This window comes from Vulpes lagopus, chromosome 22 (genome assembly GCF_018345385.1).
Source record: "Vulpes lagopus strain Blue_001 chromosome 22, ASM1834538v1, whole genome shotgun sequence".
NCBI lineage: Eukaryota > Metazoa > Chordata > Mammalia > Carnivora > Canidae > Vulpes > Vulpes lagopus.
This window is the reverse complement of record NC_054845.1, coordinates 5,460,325-5,484,193: the sequence shown is the minus strand read 5'-3', so window position 1 is coordinate 5,484,193 and position 23,869 is coordinate 5,460,325. Positions and strand designations below refer to the sequence as shown.

Genomic DNA, 23,869 nt, shown 5'->3' with positions numbered 1-23,869 from the left:
GCCTACTTCTGAGTCAAGTCTGGAAAAGAAAATCATGCATTTATACCACATTTAGTAGTCTCCTAACTGGTAATATCAGTTTACAGTAGCAAGATTCTAATACAGTATTTGACTTTGGCACAACAGATTTTTAACATGTAAATTTTTCTTCACCTTTTCAAAGACAAAAACATTATTAAATCTAGGATTGAAATTACATATTCAGGGTCATGTAAATGTATTTGAAAATAAAATGCTAAGGTAGCTTTTTTCATATGGTGACTATGCCTTGAAATGTTATTAAAGTAGTATATTACAGACACTTGTTTATATATTCAAAGAAAAACTCAGTAAAATTACATCTGTATGCCCCAAATAAACTTGTCAAAAACATTAACCTAGCCTCTGGGAAAAAAAAATCAAATGACTAGAGTAATGTATAACAGTATACTTGTTAACCTCCAAAAGTTAATCTTATGTACTCTAATTCGTAATATTAGTACTAAAACTGTGGACGAAGGAAAGTGGTCTAAAGAACAACAAATGATAACCCAAGGTTCAAGGGCACTTACCGATCGCTAACCCATCGCTGAAGTTGTGGATGCCATCCCCCATGATCACCATCCAAGCTATGTTAGCTATCCCTGTTTCTTTGAGATCAGATCCAGAATGACAGGGCCCATGAGAATGATGAGAATGTTTGTGGTGCCACTGATGGTTGTGTTTCCTCAGCACAGTTTTACTCTCATCGTGGTGGTTGTGGGCAGCAGCATGGAGATCATGCTCGTGAATGGCATGTAATCCATCACTGTGAGAATGGTCCATGATTTTCTCCTCTTCCACACAAATGTAATTTTTAGGAGGGGATTCCTGTTGACCTTCTAAATCTGTCAGTTCGGTTTCATTAAGTCGATCTTCAGAAACGACCGAGTCATCAGTTCCTACATTTAATAGCAAAGGATATACTTTATCAACAAGTAAATGAATACTTCTTAGCTAATTTCTTAAACCCAGACAGAACAGCAGTGCAATGGACACTTCTTAAGTGACTGTCTTTTAAAAGTCCCAAGTAAATGTACAAAAGCAAATGAAACAAATACACATGTGTTCACACAAAAAACAAACTGAGGTTTTGAGGGTCCAAAAGATGAACCAGATGAGGTAAATAAGAGCACGGAGACCAAGAGCAGGCAAAGTGAGAACTGGCAAGCATGAAGACCCTGAAACTTAAGGACATCATAAACAGCTGGCGGGAATCAAAGCATAGCAAGTCACTGCAGCATTTATAGGACAACACGATGGACCCAGAATATTTCAGAAATCCTTAAAGGAACCTTGAAGTTTACCCACTCTAACCTTCTCTTATCACTCAAGAAAACAAAGACAAACTTTAAATAACTGGCACCCTCCAATGCTCCGCCTATCTGAAAATGTGACTTAGATCATCACCAGAATCAAATTCAGAAACTCGTAGGTGGTAACAACATCTGAGATGTACTTTTTTTTTTTTTTAATTGAGGCTGGCCTCTTACCTAGTTTTTAAAAGCTATTTATTATGTGACAAAGAGCCTACTACTTCTCAAATTGTATTTTGCAACAGAGTACACTTAAGAGTCTCGTCTGCTCCTTTTCTGAAGAAAATCATTAGTATATTCAGGGGAAACACAAGTTCAAATGAAAAGGTAAAATTAGATTTAAAAAAAATGTTTATGTTTCCTTGAAAATTGTAAGCTACCTCATAGCAACTACCAGGCAACAGAAAGGATGAATGGATGAGCAGAGACTTTTTTTGTATGGAAACCACTCTGTCTTCCATACGAAACCAATCACATATGGAGGGCATGCAGATTTTGCATGGCCAACAACTACAAATAACACAAGTACACCACTTACAAAGCCCTTCTGTTTCATTTTTTTCTCCTGTACTAAAGTGCAATATGTTCCTTGCCCTGTGATATAATTAGTCCCACATTCCAGTTATCAGTAAGGCTGAAATAAATAAAACACTAACAAAATCACAAGATACACTCACATTTAAAGAAATACAAATTAGAAACTACTATTAGGGAAGTCACAAAAACAAGATATTTCAAACATAGGCACAGTATAGAAGCAGTATTTCGATTTTTATATTTTAAAAGTTTCTCTTTAGTCAGAACTGTTGTCTACCGGCAAGAGGCTTGAGCTGAAGCCAGTCAGCATCTGGTGTATTATTTAACTTATGATCTGAAAGCTTCCTTCCAATAGTTGATTCTTCTGTGTTCTGCTTCATAAACCATTTCTGTTTTCCCTGTAAAGAATCTAGTATTAGTATCAAATCTGCAGCCACAATTAGCAACAATATTCACTTGTTAACATCTATGGGGAAAACTGGTAGTAATACTTTATTCATATATTTAGGAAAAAATAAGAAAAATTATTTTAGAAATTTATCAAGGGGTTTAACTAGATAAAATATCCAATGAAATTTCTATGTTGTTTCCTGCCCCCCCCCAATACTCAAATAAAAGATGCAATTCATCTACTTTGAAATACAGAAGGGGTACAGAGTACCATATTATATGAAACCAAGTGAAATGTGTGAAATGTATTTAACATTTGCTTTATTTAAGAGTGTACAGGAAATAGGAAGTTCCAAAAACATAAAGTTTATTCCTCTAAATTTCATTTTGTTGAATGCAATCTTCCGTTTCCCTACATGTGACATAATGATCAGAGTTACACTTGAGTTAAAGTCTCAAAATTTGGAGTTTACTTCTGTGAGACTTGGGCATAAGAATACTCATCTGTAAAATAAAAATGATAGATTCTTAGGATTAAATGAAATGTTTATGAAAATGACCTATCAGCAACGGACTCTTCACAGCTTCGCAATAAAGCTAAGTTTTCTTTCTCATCTAATCTATCCTCAATTATTAATAAATTCTAATGATTGTATTTCATGGTTTAGGTTTGACTTTCTTTCCTATCTTTTAATAGTCTGCTTTTTCCCTTTATCAGTATAACTATGTAACTACCACTGACCACTCTTCCGATTTAAATTTCTATTTCCAAAAAATATAAAAATAAAAAATAGATTTCTATTTCCAATCTATGTAAATTTAAGAAAGCAAATAAGCTGTGCCCTTTTGATCAACTGAATGCAAGAGAGTGATGATGGGTCACAGTTCCAGGACCAGTCTCAGAGCAGCCTGGCACCTTTTCTTTCGCTCAGGGAAGAAACTGTTGCTGTGAAGAAACTCAGTACAGACCCTCAAGAGGCCATGTGGAGGAGCACCAAGACACAGACAAAGACCATTTGTGGGCCTTCTACACGCCCTGTCTAGGCCAAAGCAGGACAGCTGAATCCTGCCCAATTTCCTCACAAAATTAAGAGAAATAATAAATTATTGTTATATGCCATTAAGTTGTGGGTTTTCCTGCTTCACAGCAGTAACAGAAACTGGGGAAACATAAAATGTTCAAAAGAAAGTAATATGGAAATAACCTAAAGAGAAGAAAAGAAACTGCAGTCATGAATTAAAGATGAAAAAAACCAGGGGGGGCGTGGGGGAAGCCAATAGTAGCAGAAAATGCAAATACTAGCTGGGATTCTGTTTTACTGCTTTGGTTTTGATTGTCCACTTTCCAAAAAACTTGCTCAATCATTACCCTCAAAGCCTCAACTTGCCGAACCTGGTCAGCATCTGATGTATTAATTTAAGCTCTGAAAGCTTCCTTCCAATAACGGACTCTTCTGCACAGATGGCCAAATGTCTGTTCTATTTAAATATTACTAATTCCCTTTCTTCAAAAAATGCAATATACTTTTTCATCTTTGGTTATACTCATTGTCCTATTTATCATAAAATAAATGTAGTGATTTACCTGCCCAAATTCCTTTCTTTGATATACTTGAAGAATTCCTTACTATTAGATTGAGGTGCTCCTTTTAGTCATTTACTTCCTACAATTCCAAATTTACAGAAGAGCTGCTGCTGTGTTCTGGGGACTCTATTCTCCTACATTAGTTTACAAAAATAAATCTGCTCAATTCTTCCAGTAAATTTAAATTCAAAATGAGATCAGGGATGCCTTGGTGGCTCAGCAGTTAAGCATTTGCCTTTGACTCAGGGCATGATCCCAGGGTCCTGGGATCGAGTCCCACATCAGGGTCCCTACTGGGAGCCTGCTTCTCCCTCTGCCTGTGTCTCTGCCTCTCTTGTGAATAAATAAATAAAATCTTTTTAAAAAATAACAAAAAGCCAAAATGAGATCAAGATTAATTTACAAAAACAGAAATCTTGTTTATTTTGAACTGTCTTGAGAGACTACATTTTAGAGTTATCTGTAAATTACACAGACCCTAATAGCTTGTACATATTATGTATTAATATTCATTGCCTCAACGTTAGCAGGTATATACAACTGAAGAAAATTAGGGCTTTACAGTAATTCCACAACTTCTCCAATACTTTCCAATATGTAATTGTGTTCTAAACTAGGAGATGAACCCTAAGATATCTGTAGATCTAACAGGTCATCAATGATCGAATCTTATTCTCTCATTCAAAGAATTCTCTTAATCATCTTCTCTTCCCTTTCCTTTAGATATGACTCTAGTTCAAGCTCCCATCACCACTCTTCTGACTCATTTCCCTCCAGCTACTCTTGCCTTGGCATCCCTCCCACATTATTCATCACCCATTCAACCTTTCCATACACCCTTCAAAAACCAAATAATTTGAGATTTCTTTTACTTTTGATCCCTCCCAGTTCCTTTTATCATTTCTCAGATGATGATTTGCTGGCACATCATCTTCATCACCCTTTCTTCGGAGGCAATTAAATATGATGTCCAGACTAAAACATGGCAATTAAAATTAAATATACTATTTAGAATATGATATGAAAATACAGATGAAAAGTAGGGTTTATTTCCCACAGATTTAGATAGCAACTGGAAATCGGGAGGAATGAGTCATAGTTTCACAGCTAGTTTGAGGCTGGGCAAGAATTAGAATCACTCCCGTTGAATCTCAGTGTAGAGCTCTGTTCTAAACCATATTTTATCTCAAAAAAAATTTACATAAGATATATACATACACAAAATATATACATTAAATAACATAAAGGCTGTATCATCAGAGTGAACTGTGTATATATTATGATCATGAATATTCTTCATTCTTGAGGAAAAAGATTTTTTTTAAATATCTGTAGTGAACCAGCAAAATATAAGAATTTTCTTTTTTGTAAAAAACTTTCTTAACAATGTTCTCTAGACAGACTATATTATACAGAGTACACTGAATATAATCAGCACTAGGATCACAAACATGTTAGTGAGATGTACTCTAGACAGAGCTTTAGAAACAGACATGAACCACTATGAAAAGGGAAGGGTGGAAATCAGGTCAGTGGTAGCAGCCCCTAATTTACTTAGGGGAAAAAATTATTTTGGATATTTATCTTATTCTCACAAATATGCCATGAAACACAGCTCATGACAAGCAGGGTATTTAATCAACAGTCTAAGCATCCAAGAGGGTCATCATCCAGATTTCCTTCATTTCATTATATTTTCTTCCTACAAAGCCCCCCAAATCTAAATCCTTCTCACCTCTACTGCTTCTACCATTAGCATTTCTGATAAAGAAATGTATTGTGTGAAAAACATTTTTGTTGATAGGACAGTGAAAGCCACTTTCACCTGAAAATATGACCTAAGTGGACCAGTGAGATTTGTTTCTATTTATACATTTTTGGTCTTTTGAAATAAGCAGAAATTGGCCATCGCTTTTTCCATCCTATTAAGTCATTTAGAAAAATTCCAAAAAAAAGAAAAAAGAAAAATTCCAACAAAGTAACTAAGACTGCTATATCCTGATTATAATGATAAATGTAATGATAAAAAATGCAAAGATCAATGTTTCCTTTAATACACACCAACATCACAATTAAACATGTGGCCAGAAAATGATTTTTTTGTTTCAGTTTTATATCTCAGAAAATGGAAGAAACCATTAAAAGATACTTACTCTTTGCTGTTTGTAGTGCTTAAACATTCTAATGCAGTGTTCAATGATAAATAACAAGTAAATGCCTCCTAGAGCAACAAGTCCTTTCAATACAGCATCATATTCTTCCAAAAACTTCTTAGATTCATGTCCATGAGAATGTCCATGCCCATGTGCATGCTGATGACTGTGATCATGTCCACCCTGAGACTATTAATAAGAATAACAAAAACTTCTGAACAAGTAGTTAAAAATGCTATTTAAAATTTTGAGATTATGATCTCCTAGATGACACAGAAAAAAATACCTTTCAATTTTTAAAGTGTTCTCTACATATTATCTCAAATAAATGTAGGTAGCCTTCTATTTAATTTTGATGTACTCAGTGGCCTGGCAAGTGCGACATTTCATGGTAACCATGAAATGGTAACTCTGATAGCAAAGACCACAAACTCAAATGCCTATAGGGTTCAGATACATACTACGGCGAAGGAACCAAGCAGCATTAAGACATCCGGGAGTGAAGAGCCCTTTGTAAACTGAAGTGAACTTGACCCAGATGCCTAACACTCAGTAAAAATGAACTAATTCACCAGCCGGTGACAACCTTGGACTGCCTATAATCTAACTTTTTCTAAGTTATTTTAAAGAAGTGTTGAGATGCTACCTATGCTCATACTGTGGAACATTACCAAAAGTATATACTTAAAAAAGTATATACTTAAACATATATTGTTTCATTTCTATATTTTAAAGCTTTAGCAAAAATAAATGTATAGAAATAGTTATTTAATTGTGAAGTGTACAAGTTTCACAATAATGATCTTAAAAGTTAGGCTTAAGTATTTTCCTTTTCACATTTGTATTGCTTCTCCATTTGCCAGTGGCCATCAGGTTTCTAAACTTCTCAAAGAAAGTAAGACTGTTGCTATTCTTTTTTCTTTTCTTTTTTTCTCCAGACTCTTGCTATTCTTGATGACAGGTAAAAAGAGTAAGCGAGAGGTGTGAATAAGGGGGGAAATAAGTAAATAACATAATCAACTTACAAAAAAATTCATATTCACAATTTTAAGATTCACTAATCGATTTTTTAAGGCAGTGCCATATATTATTCCAGAAACCAAATCTGGAATTCTCAACCAAAAGTGAAGCAGGGGAGAGGATTATACAAAATACACAGATACAATTCTGAGGGCACCTGGCTGGCTCAGTTCGTAGAGTGTCCAACTCTTGATCTCTGGGCTGTAAGTTCCAGCCCTATGTTGGGTACAGAGATTACTTTTTAAAAAATACAATTCTGTCTCCCAAATACTCCAAAAGGTGATGGTAAGAATATATATATAAAAAAATTTCAAATCTGTAATTTTACATTTTGAAAAGAAAAAGCCCCAGTGCTTTCATAATTTGAAGTAAAAGCAGTAACACTAGATAAAATACTCCTAACTGGAAATGGATTTTAGAAGGATGATAAGCAAGGTAACTAGGAGTGTAGGCATATGATCATATCATTAGAAGTGTCCTGGAATATGGGCAGCTCAGTCGGTTGAGCTTCCTACTCTTGGTATCAGCTCAGGTTATGATCTCATGGATCCTGGGATGGAGCCCTGGGTGGGGTTCAGAGCTCAGCAGAAAGCTGGCTTGATGATCCCCTCTCTCTGTCCCTCCTCTCACTCACATGCATGTATGCATGCACTCCCTGTCTCTCTCTCTAATAAATAAATCTTAAAAAAAAAAATGTCTTGGAATAGAAGAAAACAAGTGGTATGCCAGGTGAAGAAAAGATAAATGGTCTGAAATGCAAAGAGCTAAATGCCTAAAATTGTTAACAGAGCATGTTTTATTCTTGATCAAATAAAGATGCCTGTGGCACACTGGCTATATAGAGCAATCATTATGAGACCTGTATATATTTCTTCTGAAGGCTTTCTTGATATACCATACAGAAAAAAAATCAATGAATGGTGTATCTTTTTAAGTATTCATTTTCAGAACTGCTAAGAGCAATCTTTTTAAAACTTCAGTTCTACTGAGGTTAAGCTGACTTACAAAACTGTTGAGATATTTAAGTACATCATGGTGATTTGGTACATATACACTGTGACAGAAGAAAGTAAAACTGATGTTACCAATTTTTGATGCTATTTTAAAACCTAATGATTCAATTTATTTCAAAAATATTGCTACTAAAACTATGTAAATGAGAAAAAATACTTTGTCCTACAAGCAAAACAAATACTGGATTAGATGCTACACAGCTTGCTAATGAAGGACCCTTTTAGTTCAAATATTTTTATTTATGTATTTTTTAAAGATTAAAAAGTTTTCTTACATGGGGCAGTAGATGAAGAAGGGCATCTCCACTCATTGTTCCTACAGCTAGTGCAACAAGGAATGTGAGAAGAAATTTGAAGCATCCTTGGTTAATGATGGGAACCAAGATCACGCCTAGCAAGGAAAGCAGGCTAATGACAGTGATAGAAATGATACCACAAATCCATGCTGTAGGAAAGAAATTAATAGTCAACATTAATATGACAATATAAACCAAACAACTATAAAAAACAATACACATAAGATAAAAGAGTCATGGAAGATAGATTATTTTACCCTAACCATGCTTTTTAAGAAGTTTTACATTTTGGCACTGCTGTGTTTAAAAACAAAACAAAACAACTGAATAACCAACTTGAATACTTAAATAATTAAGAAATTCAGACCTTCAGTATATAGTTATAAATAATACTTTCAGTGGCCCACCTTATTAGAAACAAGGACTTAAAAATTATTTCAGGCTGTGATTCACTCTTTAATATCTAGACTATAAATAAAATTTTATCAAGGTATAAAGGTAGAGCCAGAGCAATAAAACTAATTAGAAAATACAATTATAAAACTCTGCTGTGATCATTGGAGGAAGCCAAGTATATAGTGTTATCTTTGTAAATCTTTCTAATACAAAGTTTAAGAAGCTTAATATACCAGTCCAAAATGGAAACATATTCACAAAAGATATAAATATCTTCATTACTGGTAGCTTTTTTTGTATTTTGTTTCTTCTTTTTACAAAGGATATTTCAGTCCTATCCCCTTGATATCATCTTTACTCCATAACCTGTTCCAAACTCCCTTTCCTATTTGACTTTCTGTATCATTTTCTACTTTTTAAGAATTTCCCTATATAATTTTAACTGAATCAGAACACAAGAGAAATGTTTCACAGTATGATTTAGGAAAAACATTAAGTGTGATGAAAAATGGAGAATTCCTTGCACATTTCTTTATCTAAGCTATTGATAAGGAGATTAGACACCAGAAATAAATGCCAGGTTCAGGGGGTGGGGCATTTTCACTTAAAAAGTAAGATTACTTTAGGGTTGCCTGGGTGGCTTGGGAGGTCAAGCATCAGACTCTTGATTTTGGCTCAGGTCATGATCTCAAGGTGGTGAGATCAAACCCCATGTCAGGCCCCATGCTGGGTGTGGCACCTAAGATACTCTCTCTCCCTCTGCCAACCTCCTCCACCCAATGGCACACATGGGCATATGCCCTCTTTAAAAAAGAGATTACTTCCTAGTAATGGTTTAAACGAAATAGAAATGTTTTAAATTAAAAAAATTCTGCTTTGGGGTGGCCTAGGTGGCTCAGCAGTTTAGCACTGCCTTCAGCCCAGGGCGTGATCTTGAGTCCCGGGACCCACGCTGGGCTCCCTGCACGGAGCCTGCTTCTCCCTCTGCCTGTGTCTTTGCTTCTCTCTCTCATGAATAAATAAAATCTTAAAAAAAAAAAAAAAATCCCAGGATGGAGTCCCGCATTGGGCTCCCTGCATGGAGCCTGCTTCTCCCTCTGCCTGTGTCTCTGCCTCTGTGTGTCTCTCATGAATAAATAAAATCTTAAAAAAAAAAAAGCCAGTAATTCATATTCCAAGATATTCTGTGTATACTCACTAATACATATGGTTGGGGACTACAAAAACTACAGATGAAACCCAAAATATACTAAAATAGACACATTTTATAACTTTTCATAATTAGAAATTTTTTATTAATCAGAATTATTTTGTTCAAAAATACACTGGAATTAGTCAAATTATCCAATAAAAGTATTTATTTTATTCCTATGTTCCCATGTCCAAGACAATTCACATAATCAGACTAAGATACTAAATTAGAATCTACATTTACCAAAATCTAGTTAGATAAATCTTACTTAATCTGATCTTTTCTTTTTTCTAGGCTTATATTCTACACTGGGAAATATATGTTCATTCATTTCTGGATTTGCCTTTTAAAATATTTGCGATAGGAATTAAATTTCCAAATCTTATGATAGACAGATACCATTAATCCGATACAGCAGATATTTAAGATGATTAACAACTTACACAAAATAATTCAACAAATACATTAGCATTAGAAGCACGTTTAAAATTTGAGATTACAAAATAAGACCCTATAAACCAATATATTTTCTTAAAAGCATATTTCTAAAACCTAATCATTATAGAGAAAATATGATTCTATCTCCTAATCACAAAAATTATATCTGAAAATGAACATTACTGTAGGCAAATATTTCCGTTCTAAAATTCCCACATTAACTTCTGGCTAAGGGTATTCTGAATGTGAAGAAAAGTCCAAGAGTCTATGAAACCATAAACACTTTGCACTATTCTGAGATGACTTTCACTCTCAAATGGTTTTTGGTTAACTAGCTAAAAACCAATCTACCAAAGGACAAATCAACCAAAACCGAATTCAGTGAAAAATCAATTTGCCAATAAGGTAAGTGAACTAAATATATTGTTACTTAAAAGCAATCACTGACAGACTGACACATTAAATTACTCAAGTGCTCACACAAATAGTTGAGGGAGGTTCTGAGTGTGAAAGGGTATACGAATTCACGTGCACAAATGAGTACACGTCACATATTACACACTCCCAGCTATAATTTCTTATTTAACAGCTCTAAAATGATCTCTTTCTCATTCACTTGGGAAAGCAAATCTGGGAACTAAGAAAATAAATGCTTGAAAAAGAAAAGCCCATTTTATGATTAGGTAATCTTTGGCATTTGTGATATTTGGTATCTGAAACTCAGAAAATACAAGAAAACAAAAGCCCACAAAAAAGAAAGCCTTACATAAATCTATCCAGCAGCAGAGCACTACCTACCAGGGTGCCATCCTCAATGTACCTGTGAGGGAATGCCATTTTCTTGGAATAAAATGCTAATGATGTCCCTCAGGAGTCATTCAGGAAAATGGCCTTACACTGAGCATGGACAGTGGCCCCTCCAAAAGCAGGTAATACACATATATACATACATATAAAAACATACGCTTCTAAAAACTAATTAATACAAATGCTTTTGGTTCCCTGGTCACATAGTCAAATTACCGCCAATTAACTGGTTATTCATCAACAACAAAAGCCAAGAATCAGAAAAAGACTATACTCTTAAGATTAAAATGAAATAATTTGTATAATTTTGAATACCTTATAAAACTTTTTTAAAAAATTAGTGTTTTCTCATTTGTCCAACTAGAGGAAATATATTTAGTATGCTTGCTCCCTTCAAAAGATTTTTTAATTTACTTAAAAGAAATAAATCCTAGGACTAAAAAGGATCCTATAACTTCCAATAATGTATTTTGGATATAAAACAGAGGGTACAACCGGGACTATCATAGTTTCATTATTCCTCTACGTTGTCTTGGTCAACAGAGTTGGAAATTATTAAAAAACAATTTCAAAGATGTCAGTTATTCTGCCCCTTTATTTACTTACTTTAAAAAAATATTTTATTTATTTATTATTGAGAGACACAGAGAGAGAGAAGCAGAAACACAGGCAGAGGGAGAAGCAGGCTCCATGCAGGGAGCCCGACACGGGACTCGGTCCCGGGTCTCCAGGATCACACCCTGGGCTGAAGGAGGCACTAAACCGCTGAGCCACCCGGGCTGCCCTATTCTGCGCCATTAAAAAAATAATTTTTTCAATTCCTTGCTTACCAGGAGTTACTTAAATTGGCAGTGTCATACTCTATAGATAGAAAGGACTTTAATATTCTATACCAGTGTTCCTCAAACTGCGCTCCTCTGAGTCTCAGGTGGTATTCCACGGGGAGTGAGGGGAGAATTTAATGATCAAAAGGATTTGGTAATTCTTGGTTAAACAAGAGCCTCTAACAGCTTAATAAGCGCTGTCAATTTCTGCAAGGGAACAGAGTGTGCATTATTATCTTTCTATCTCACTTGATCATGGAACCTATTATATCTCTCAATGAACCAGGATCCTACAAAACACGATCTGGAAATTTTTTTTTTTTTTTTTTTTTTTTAGATTTTATTTATTTGAGAAAGAAGAGAGAGAAAAGGCACACAAGCCAAGGGAGAGGGGCAGAGGGAGAAGTGGACTTCACACTGAGCAGGAAACCAGATCTGGATCCCAGGACCCTGAGAGCATGACCTGAGTCAAAGGCAGATGCTTAACCTACTGAGCCACCCAGGTGCCCCTGATTTGGAAAATTCTAATATAAACCAATGTCCTACGTTACAGATTTGCATACTGAGGCAGAGAAATGTTAAATAATACAACTTCACATCTACTAGAATGACTATTTAAGAAAACACACACACATGTTGACAAAGATGCAGAGAAACTGGAACCTTAGTACACTGTTGATGGGAATATAACGTGGCACAGCCACTGTAGAAACGGTTTGGTTAATTCCTCAGAAGGCTAAAAGGAATCCCTTTATAACACAGGAATTCCTCAAAAGAGGTATATTCCTCAAAAGAATTGAAAGCAAAGACTCAGATACTTATACTCCTTGTGTTCATTAGAGCATCATTCAAAACAGCCAAAGGGTAGAAACAACGAAGTGTCCATCAACAGATGAATGGATTAACAAAATGTGGTACATACATACAATAGCATTCAGCCTTAAAAAGGAATGAAGTTCTTTTTTTTTTTTTTTTTTTTTTTTTTTTAGGAATGAAGTTCTAATAGATGCTACAATGTGGATGAACCTTGAAAACTACACTAAGTGAAATAAACCAGATATAGACAAATATTGTACAATTCCACTTACACAAGCTATCTAGAACAGAATAAATTCAGAAACAAAAAAGATGAAAAGTTACTAAGGGCTAGGAGGAAGAGGAAATGAAGATGTGTTGCTTAATGGTTACTAAGTTTCTATTTGGGGTGATAAAAAAATTTTTTTAAGATAGTTTGGGAGTGCCTGGCTGGCTTAGTACAGCATGCAAGCATTCATCTTGGGAGTTGTGAGTTCAAGCTCCATTTTGGGTGCAGAGATTACCTATAAATAAAATCTCTTAAAAAAATAGTTTGATAGCTGCACAACATCATTAATGTAATAAATACCACTGATTTGTTCAGGTTAGCAATTAAAATGGCAAATCTTAGGTTATATACATTTTACCCTAATAAAAACATAGCTGCTAAAATAAAATGGCAAAGTAAAAACTAAATCGAAAGTCCTCTCTTAATCCACTATTTTCTCCATTAAATTATAATACTTCCAGAGAATTCTCAGCCAAGTGATTTATCACTTATATATTTACCTTAGAGATGCTTTAAAGGAGGACATATAATACAATAAGTCTAAACATGAAAGTAAGAAGAAATACTAATTTTATTAATCCAAATGACAATCTTTCAAAATTTGAATAAAGTAGAATAGAGGGGATGGGACAAAAGATTACTACAAAACAAACAACTACATGAAATCTCAGTATAAACTTGTATTTATTTCAATGTCACCTGAAAGTAAGGTTAAAATATTTATGTTCCATTTAATATAAATTATCACTTATTTTTGTCAGTGCTAAGAAATAACGAGCTGTATTTCCCATTGTGTAAAGAACTGTATTTCCCATTGTAGGTAAATCAGAAAATTTCCAGGTATTTTCTATAGATTTCCAGGTATTTCTATAGGTTTTCCATTATAACTATTTCATTGGCAAAACAGTCCTATAATCTCTCACAAGTGCATGTTATTATAAATCCATGATTTCTTACTAATTTTTTAAAAGTAATTATAGCTTTCCAGTACTAAAATTTTAAGTAATAGTCATTCTCACAACTTGCAAACCTTCCTTCAAGGACAATTACAATCCTTTTAACCTCTGAGAACTAACACTGTTTTGATTTTATTGTACTTGAGACATTTTCCCATGTTATTCAAGCACTTATTTTTAGATTTAATAACATTTAAGTTTACATAAGCTCTACCATAATTTCCTAGGTGTAGAAAAAAAGCAATTCAGGTAATAAAGTTTTTCTAATTTCTAACCAAATTATTGTGCTTTTGAAATCACAACTTGGTTAGTATAAAACAAGCCAAAAAACAAATCACAAAACAAGTGAGCAAATTTTTCTAATTTCTAACCAAATTATTGTGCTTTTGAAATCACAACTTGTTTAGTATAAAACAAGCCAAAAAAAAATTTGCAAAACAAACGATAAAAGGCATCTTTTCTAAAACTTATGCAAAATAACAATATGCAAACTACTAAATACAACTAACAAACGTTTCCTTTATTTGTACCCAAGATACTATATACAATAAAAAGAACATTAAATGTCTGAAACAAGCTTCACTTATTCTGCAAATTAGGTCGCTTAAAACGTTAAAGGTCTTCAAGCTTAGTTATTCACCAACTCCCTTTCTCATTATCTAGAGAGAAAATGCATTCTTTTAAAAAGAAGCGCTCATCTGTGGAAACTTTCTAATTAACTCGGTTCAAAGCATGTGCAAGATGGCAGTTTTCTACACTGTTTCAGCATTTTAATTGGCAGAAAATGCTTAGCGGCCTATTCACCACCCCCCCTTGGCAATTAAGCAAGGGTCAACTCTATGACTAAATGAGCCAATCTTGTGAAACAAACGATTTCTACCATAACAGTATATGGCAGACTTGGTTTACAGCAGTCTTTGAACAGTAATGAGGTAGTAGCTGTGTCACTATGGGAGATTTATATGGAACAAGTTAACCTTTCGTAATGGTGCAGCAGTCATTAAAAATAATTACTAGCAGGGCATTCTCTCTAACAACTATTAACATCTATCAGCACATAGTTAATTCAAGCTTCATTTCTGACAGTGCTAAAAACCACCTGCAAACAACCAATCAATATTCACTATTAGCTATGTATTTGTTTTCAAAGCAAGTATAATTTCCTCTGAGGCTTCTCCGACTGAATAAACTCTATTTTTTAATCTTATGATCGTCAAGCATCTGTCAACAGCTCTTGTTAAAATATATAGATTATGTCAATATTGTAACATAGAAAACTTTTAAGTCCTAATCCACTGTCGATGTAAAAACAACTAGAATTTCCTGGAAGTCTTAAAAATAAGACTCTTACGTTGAACTCTAGATGTGACAATCCCATCAGCCTCTGTTTTTCCATGTAAATAACACATGTGGTTTTTTAAATTTAAGTCAAGTACCTCAGACCTAATGTTCCCTTTTCTCTTACCTCAGTGAGAATTTAGAAGCACTTGAGAGACTGGCCCTTACGGTGTTTACTCATCTACGAACGTCTTTGAACACGAAGCCAGTGAAAGGACATATTTATCTGTCCAAAGACCAGAATTCAAAGCTTCTAAGTGGACTCACGTCCTCCAACCTTACTGAGCTTAGCTGACTGAGTAGGCCCTTCCTAACAAGACTATTCCTGGGTGTTGGGTTTTACTAATCCATCCTGACACCAATACTCACCTCTATCACTTTCTTACCTGTGTCTGCATCACCTGTCACAGCACTACCAAATGGAATTATATAGAACTCTCTGTATCTCCTTGTCACCTGCTAGCAAAGTCGACGTAAGAACCTTTTTGGCAGGAAGTAGTGGAGAGGAGCATCGAGGTTGCGATTACTCTGGGTCATATTACGGCTCTGCTCCCTGGCAGCTGTGTGACCTTGCACAAGTTACCTGATTTCTCAAAGCCTCCTCCTTTCCTCAGCAAACAGAAGTAAATTAAAGTGCCTGCATCAGGTAAACAGCCTTGTAAAAGTATTTAAAACAGGACATGGTAAGGTCCTAATAAATAGAAGACCTGATGATTAATTCATCTAAAGTTATTTTCATATCACAAATTAACCAGCAGGTGGGTACCTATGAGGCTTATTAGTTCGTTAAGTCGTGACAGCATTTCCTTTCGCTTGTACTCTTTCAAGCTTTAATGAATATCTCTATTCAAATAAAACTCTGACATGTACACTGGACTGTGATACTCTTAAACGTGTCTACCTTATTCCTGTGCTATGAAAAATTTTTAAAATTCTGTCTTTTCAATCTTTTATCTTGTCAGACCCCATTTTTGACCCAAATTCACACGTTATCAATTTAATCACTTCCATTACCAAGCAACAGTGCCACTCCATCTTGGGCATTTCAACCAGAACTGCCTCCATTGTGATTTCACACATGATGAAGTTCATGAGAATTCTACTCATTCTGAGACACTGCATCATCAAAGTATACTAGTCCGACTGATACACAATCGATCCTTACTGTTAACTAATCAATCAACACATATTTTGTATATGCGTTATATACTGTAGTTTTACAGTAACACCTTAATTTCTTCATTATTTCTAGGCTACACAATTCCTGTGAGTTTTTTCAAAATGTTGCAAACCTTCAAGAAACTATCCAATGTAGTTATTGAAAAATATCTGCATACAAGCATACACATGCAGCGCAAATCTGTGTTGTTCAAAGGTCAAATGTACTTATAAAATGATCCTCAGATTCATTTACAACGAGGGTCTTTCCTGGGTTATAACTGAAAGCTTATAGATTAAGTAATTTATTCATTTAATCAATATGTGAATGCTTTCTTGTTCAAAAGACCTAGTCACTTCCTTTAAGCAACTAAAGTCCAAGAAAAACAGATAACAAATCCAATTATGAAAATCTCCCAAGCTCTGTACAGGGATTGGATAGATCAAGGGAACTTAACTAAGTCTACGATGGTGAGTAAGTTATTCCAGAAGGTCTAACTCTTGAGCTGGATCTTTGAGAAATCACTGCGGTCACTCCACTAGAAAGGTTCAGAATGTGAAAAGGCTGAGATAAATGAGGGGAAAACAGAATAATCTATTATCAGGAGTCTGCTATGGTTACGGCCGAAAGAAATAAAAGGTGGGGGATATGGGTGGAGAAGTAGGTAGGCAGAGGTCATATCCTAGAAAGTTAAGCATCCAACTCTTGATTTTTGCCTCAGGTCATGATCTCTGGGGATTGAGCCCCAAATCTGGCTCATACTTAGGAAGGAGACTGCTTGAAGATTCTCTCTCCCCTACTCCCTCGGCCCCTCCACCAGCTTGTACACTTTCTCGCTCTAAAATAAATAAATCTTGGGATCCCTGGGTGGCGCAGTGGTTTGGCGCCTGCCTTTGGCCCAAGGCGCGATCCTGGAGACCCGGGATCGAATCCCACATCAGGCTCCCGGTGCATGGAGCCTGCTTCTCCCTCTGCCTATGTCTCTGCCTCTCTCTCTCTCTCTCTGTGTGTGACTATCATAAATAAATAAAAAAAATTTAAAAAAAAAAAAAAATAAAATAAAATAAATAAATCTTTAAACAAAATAATTCAATAGAGTATTGTTAAAATTTAATGGGGGGAAAAAAGCATATGAAACACTTAGTACATGGCGAGCAAAATGGTTAAACTCCCCTGGCTTGAATCCTAGCACTATCACTTCTAGCTCTGAGATTTTGGGAGTTATTAGAACATTCTCTACCTTATACAACTATTGTAAGAAGTAAAAGTCATTGAGTTCAGAAGAATGCCTTGTAATACTTGTTAATAAAAGTATATCAGCTGTCACTAAAAAGGAAAAACTCTGTGTTGGGAGACTCTCATTTGCATTTTAGAAAGGGAAGGTTATGAAGTTATTTCAACAATTCAATCAAGAACCAAGTTATGATGGAGTGGATAGTTAGAAGGTATTTCAGAGAAGACTCAATCGGACTTGACAATTGATTATGCAAGGGGAAAAAAAGAAAAAGCCAAAGATTTTCAGATTTTTTTTAAAAAAGATGGATTGTTATGACATTTGGGATTCAATAAGAGGTATACACTTTTTGTGGAGTAGAAGCTTGGGAAATACTAAGTGGGAGGTACCTGTGAACATCAAGGTGGAGCTATCTAGCCAACCAGATATGGTTCTAAAAAAGCCTAGAGAGATTTTTGAAAATAGTTTGTTTTTTTTTTTAAGATTTTATTTATTTATTTGGGAGAGTATGTGCAGATGCCCAAGTGTGTGCACGCACGTGCACATATGAGAAAAACTGTAAAAGCAGGAAGGACAGAGAGCAAGAGAGAGGGAGAAGCAGACTCCCAAGCAGATAGCCTGATGCAGGCTAGATCCCAGGACCTTGAGATCATGACCTGAGCCAAAGGCAGACACTCACTGAGCCACCAGGAGCCCCTTGGTAATCGTTCTGGTTTTACTTTTGTTGAAGCTCTCTATGAAACTGCCCATAATGAATTCCCGTGCCAATCACAGGCATTTCTGACATTCACAGAGTTAACAACATTGGCTTCCCTTTGATTTCCTTATAAACTTAATCTTAGCTTTTCACCACAGGTCCTCAACTCTGCTAAAAAGTTAATTATAACACCAAATGACTTTAATTGGCAGCCGCATTATTTACACTTGCCCATCAAGAAGAATCCATTTATCACAAACCTGTATCTCCTTTTTAATCTAATTCTCTATCCATGGTACGACTTTTGTCCATAGTCCCAGAAAAGACAAGGAGCTACTGTGCCTCCTGTCTTCCCCTAATCCTTTTTAAATGCTCATAATCTAATCCTGACTAAAACATAACAAAGTCACCAGAAGGAAGATGATAATTTGGAATTACTTTCTAATTCAATTACATTTTTAAAAAAAGTACAAAGACTATGAGGAACAAAAAAAACTTAAATCTTTCTTACCTGATGCCCCTATATTTGCCTTATCTTCAGGAACCTGATTTTTATCCTTATTTAAATCTTCAACTAGAAGTCTGTCAAAATGTTCAATACAAAGTCTGCTGTCGATTTGATATAATAAAGCAGGGCAAAGGTATGTAAATAAATCAGGTGAGATTGGAGAATTGGCACCATGACCATAGTATTTTAACAACTGAGTGACGTTCAAACACTGCAAAAAAATTGATAAACAAATTAAGAGTCCTTTAAGAAAATTAAGCAGAAAAATAAATTACTGTGCAATAAAAAATATTCTAAATATTATTTGAAAATAACCTGTAATACAGATATCTATTACAAATAAAACTGTTTGTTAAGAATTTATGATAGCAATACATTCGACTTCAATACCCAAAACTTTATGTGGACTTTAGCCATTTTCTACTCCAACACATGAAAGATAATTGACTCTCTCAATAATTAATAAAAATCACACACAGCTGCATTCCTAAGGGGTGAAGAGAAAAATCACTTCCCTATTCAAAGTGCAATCATCAATCATTCAAGATTCTTATTTGTTAAATAGACATGAGTACATTAACAACTTTATAATAAAATATACAATATAGACATTTTCACTGCCTAAGGTACCCCAGAAAAATATTATATTGGAAAATTCTAGCCCAATGCTAAAAGTGGAAGAGGAAAGAAGGCAGCTTCATCCACTGGTACTTTTAAGTACAAAACAAAACAAAGTAGAAAACAAAGAGCAAACAAGTTTGGACCTATCATATAGCAAATATCTAAAATGATACTCTTTGGTTGTATGCTTACAGACTTGCCACCTCATTATATGATTTTATTTATGGTACAAAAAACAAAATCAAAACATATAAACAAGAAAATTATTCTTCTCAGGTCTTAACATGAGCTACTACTCTATCCAGTGCATAGAACATTTCTATAGAAATTCTGAGAAAATTCCCAATGTGTCAGACCTGTGAGGATATAAATCAACATGTTTGACTGATACAGACCCCACAAGTCTTGTAAAATGAGTAAAATTCATGATAATGTCTGGTTATTATTAACAAAAGATGCTAGGATATTATCTATAGTAGTAAATAAATAAGAGCATTTCCTTACAAGTACACTAAGATTTTAAAACAGAAGTGCTTTTAAAATCAGTGCTGCTGAAAACCAGTATCTGATTATTCACACAGGGAAGAAACACAGAGATATTTTCATAGATGCAAAACATATTTCAATTATAGAGACAGAAATGGTGAGGTCATTTTCCCTACTAGACGGTATTGCTTTTATGCATATGACAACAAATGAATTCAACAATCTTCTAGACTTTAATAAGTAAAGTAAAAAGTAAGTAAAAAGTAGAGTTAAATAAGGATGTCGATATACTTTTAATGAAACAAAAATAAACATGTATAAGGTAAGTAGTTTTATTTTTTTTTTTTTTTAAGGTAAGTAGTTTTAAAAAATTGGGAAGGAAATCCATCAAATGTGCAAGTATTCAAAAGAATATGAAAGTTTTTAAAACTTTCCTTTAAGGAAAACACAATCATCCCCTTACTAGTGGGCTTTCTTATTATTGTATTGCCATCTGTCAAAGGCATGAGAAAAAATTAATTACGATGAAGTAGGCCCTACTATAAAGTGACATAGAGAAAACAAATCTACCACATTTAACGGACTTTGGAGCTACATCAGTAACTGGGAACCATTCTGTGGTTAATTCATTAAGCTAGAAATTATGAAAAAGAAAATCCCTAGTTACTTTCCAACTGGACAGGTAAACAAAAAGGATTCAGTTTTCAAGTATCTAGAACCAACCAAAATAAACAAAATGAAAACTAACTTGGGAAGTCAAAACAAGTCATAAATAAGCAAGAAAGTAAAATAAGGAATATATGTTCTAACAACCTTTACATATTAGATTTTTTGAGAAACAGTGAAAGTGAAAATCCAGATAAAGACCTTTAATCGGATTTTAATTCCTTAAAGTATTTTATTCAAGAATATTATATCTGGAAATTAAGTTTGAATATGATTGACTATCCTCCACTGTTACTTCTCTTTTTACCTAAAATGCTCCACAACTATGTGAGAATTATGGAGCAGCCATCTCTTTACACCTACCTCATGTTGACGGTCATCTTCGTTATGATCTTTGTGAGTAGCAGCTGAATAAATTGCACTTTTTTTAACGTGTGGTGCTTCTCGCTTTCTGGTATGTCGAAGCTCGCCTTCATTATCAGGATTAAGATCTGGGTGTCCATGACCGGGATCATGACCATTATGTTCTGGAAGGCGTACATGAGAATGACCTGGGTTATGTACACGATCAGGTTTGTGGACCCGATTATGCTCATACTGTTCACCCCGATCATGGTTAGGGGGAAAACCTGGTGTAATAACTTCAGAATTTTCATTACTTTTCTTCCCTTTTCTCTTCCTCTTTCCTTTCGGTAGCTTACTCTCAGATTGTTCCTGTGTTTTATTGGTCTCTGTTGAAGGTTCATGGCTAGGCTCCCCACGCTCGCTGTGAGCAATGGAATCATTAGGAAAATGGCGAGTGGCGTTATGATCAAGGTGATGATGCAAACAATGGTGATGACATAAGCGATGACTATGGTCATGCATATGTTTATCATCAGATTTGACAGATACTTCAATGGTCTCTTTCTCTGGATCACACTTGTGGTTTCTTTTTGTTGATACGCTTGTCACAGTTTGATTTTCTGAATTTAAATGATTGTGGGAATGCTGGTGGTTATGAGAGTGAAAATGCTTTCCCTCTTGAACTGCCAAAATATCTAAGTGAGAAACATGATCATGGCCAAGATCCTCATGATTAATCTCAACTACTTTTATCTCTCCAAGGCCCAAGTTTGTTAAAAGTTTCTCCAGACCAAAAAAGGATAATCTTCCATTTTCACCATAACGGTCAAAGAGTTTTTCAATATAGTATTTTTTTTCATTTTCAGCATCCAGCACTGAAAATTTGCTTGACTCCGACTCTGTCATTCCACGACGATGTCTGTGATGTTCTTCAGAACCATGGTCATGTTCTTCATGGCAATGGTTGCAGTGATGGAAAATAAATGTCAGCAAACAAATGAGGCAAAATTTTGTGTGCATATGTACCTTCATTTCTATTTTTCCTAAAGGGATTTAAAAAGAGAAGCAAGCATTAGTTCATACTTACATTCAATATAATCATTAACTCTCCAGCAACTGCCAATCCACTAGGCCAATGTTTTACCACATTTCTTTCAGTGCTATAAATCATTCTTTTCTTCAATTCCCTATAAAAATGGCCCCTTTTAATGTATCAAAATAGTGTACAGCCCTTCAAATTAGTACAAATTGTTCAAAATTTCATCTATGGACTATCCTAACTCCTCCGGAGCACAACACTTAAGAGTCTACTATATATTTATACAGGAACTGCTGGCTTCCTTCCTGTATGGTCCTTTACAAAAGCTTGCTGATCCTTGTTTTTGAGGTCCTGGTCAGTGCAGTAAGACAAGAAGATGAAACAGAACAGTAAAACTGGACAATAACATAAAATTGATTTCATTTCTATCCACTAGCAACAATTAGAAAATGAAATTAGAAAACCGTATCATTTACAGTACCAAATAGCTAGGAATAAATCTAACAAAAGATATGCAAGACCTTTACATAAATAAAAGATCACATATTACTGAGAGAAATGAAAGACCTAAATAAATCGGCTCTATCATGTTTATGACTGGATGTGATATACATCCAATGTAATACAAATCAAATTCCCAGAAGAAACTGAAAATTGATGAGGTACTTTTAATATTTATGTGGAAATAGGAAAGTCCAAAAATGGTCAACCTTCATGAAGATCAAGATAGGGGAATCCACTCTACCAGCTACTAAAGACAGTATGGTATTTGGAAGAAGACAAATATACCAAAGAAACAAAATAGTGTCTAAAAATAGTAAAGATTCTCTTTTCCTTGGTGCTTGGTCAATTTGATTTCCATTTGGAAGAAAATACATAAATAAAACCTGACCCCTATAGAGGCGCCTGGGAGGTTCAGTGGTCGAGTGTCTGCCTTTGGCTCATGTTGTGATCCTGGGTCCTGGGGTAAGTCCTGCAAAAAGCTCCCTGCAGGGAGCCTGCTTCTCCCTCTGCCTATGTCTCTATCTCTCATGAACAAATAAATAAAATCTTAAAAAAAAAAAAAAAAAAAAAACTTGACCCCTACCTTACACCATATATAAAAAGCAATTCAGACAGACTGGAAATCTAAAAAACAATAAATGTTAAAGCAATAAAGTGTCCATAACTGTGCCATTCAATACAGTAGTCACTACCCACATATGGCTACCTAAATTTAAACTAACTACATTTAAAATTCAACTTCTAAAAAAAAAAAAAAAAAAAAAAAATTCAACTTCTCTTGGGGATCCCTGGGTGGCTCAGCGGTTGAGCGCCTGCCTTTGGCCCAGGGTGTGATCCTGGAGTCCCGGGATCAAGACCCGCGTCGGGCTCCCTGCCTGCTTCTCCCTCCTCCTGTGTCTCTGCCTCTCTCACTCTAGGTCTATAATAAATAAATAAATAAATAAATAAATAAATAAATAAATAAATAAATAAATCTTTAAAAAAATTTCAACTTCTCAATCACCTCAGCTAAATTTTAAATGCTCAATAGACGCTTTCAGCTAATGGCTACTACACTGGACAGTGTAAATACAGAATATGTCCATTACCACAGAAAATTCTACTGGACAACACACTTTTAGAATATAGAAATGCAGGTGAATCAATTGATTTTAAAATGTTCTAGAATAAACAGGTCGAAGTTATTTTCATATATTTTAACTCATAAGTGTAAAATATTATCATTTCAACATGTAATGAGTATTAAA

The 23,869-nt window shown here is 34.8% G+C and overlaps 1 protein-coding gene across 3 annotated transcripts in view; it reads right to left on the bottom strand.

Annotated features, from left to right (window-relative positions):
• The window catches only part of SLC39A10 (solute carrier family 39 member 10), a 135,232-nt gene that overhangs the window by 15,733 nt on the left and 95,630 nt on the right, over nucleotides 1–23,869 (bottom strand). For all 3 annotated transcript variants that reach the window (XM_041737381.1, XM_041737384.1, XM_041737383.1), the window contains 6 exons: nucleotides 21,098–22,122; nucleotides 18,965–19,172; nucleotides 8,308–8,477; nucleotides 6,000–6,188; nucleotides 2,149–2,269; nucleotides 552–920 (listed from right to left, as the gene is read on the bottom strand). In XM_041737381.1, the coding sequence (XP_041593315.1) occupies nucleotides 552–920; nucleotides 2,149–2,269; nucleotides 6,000–6,188; nucleotides 8,308–8,477; nucleotides 18,965–19,172; nucleotides 21,098–22,122 (2,082 nt within the window). The remainder of the gene's footprint in view (nucleotides 1–551; nucleotides 921–2,148; nucleotides 2,270–5,999; nucleotides 6,189–8,307; nucleotides 8,478–18,964; nucleotides 19,173–21,097; nucleotides 22,123–23,869) is intronic.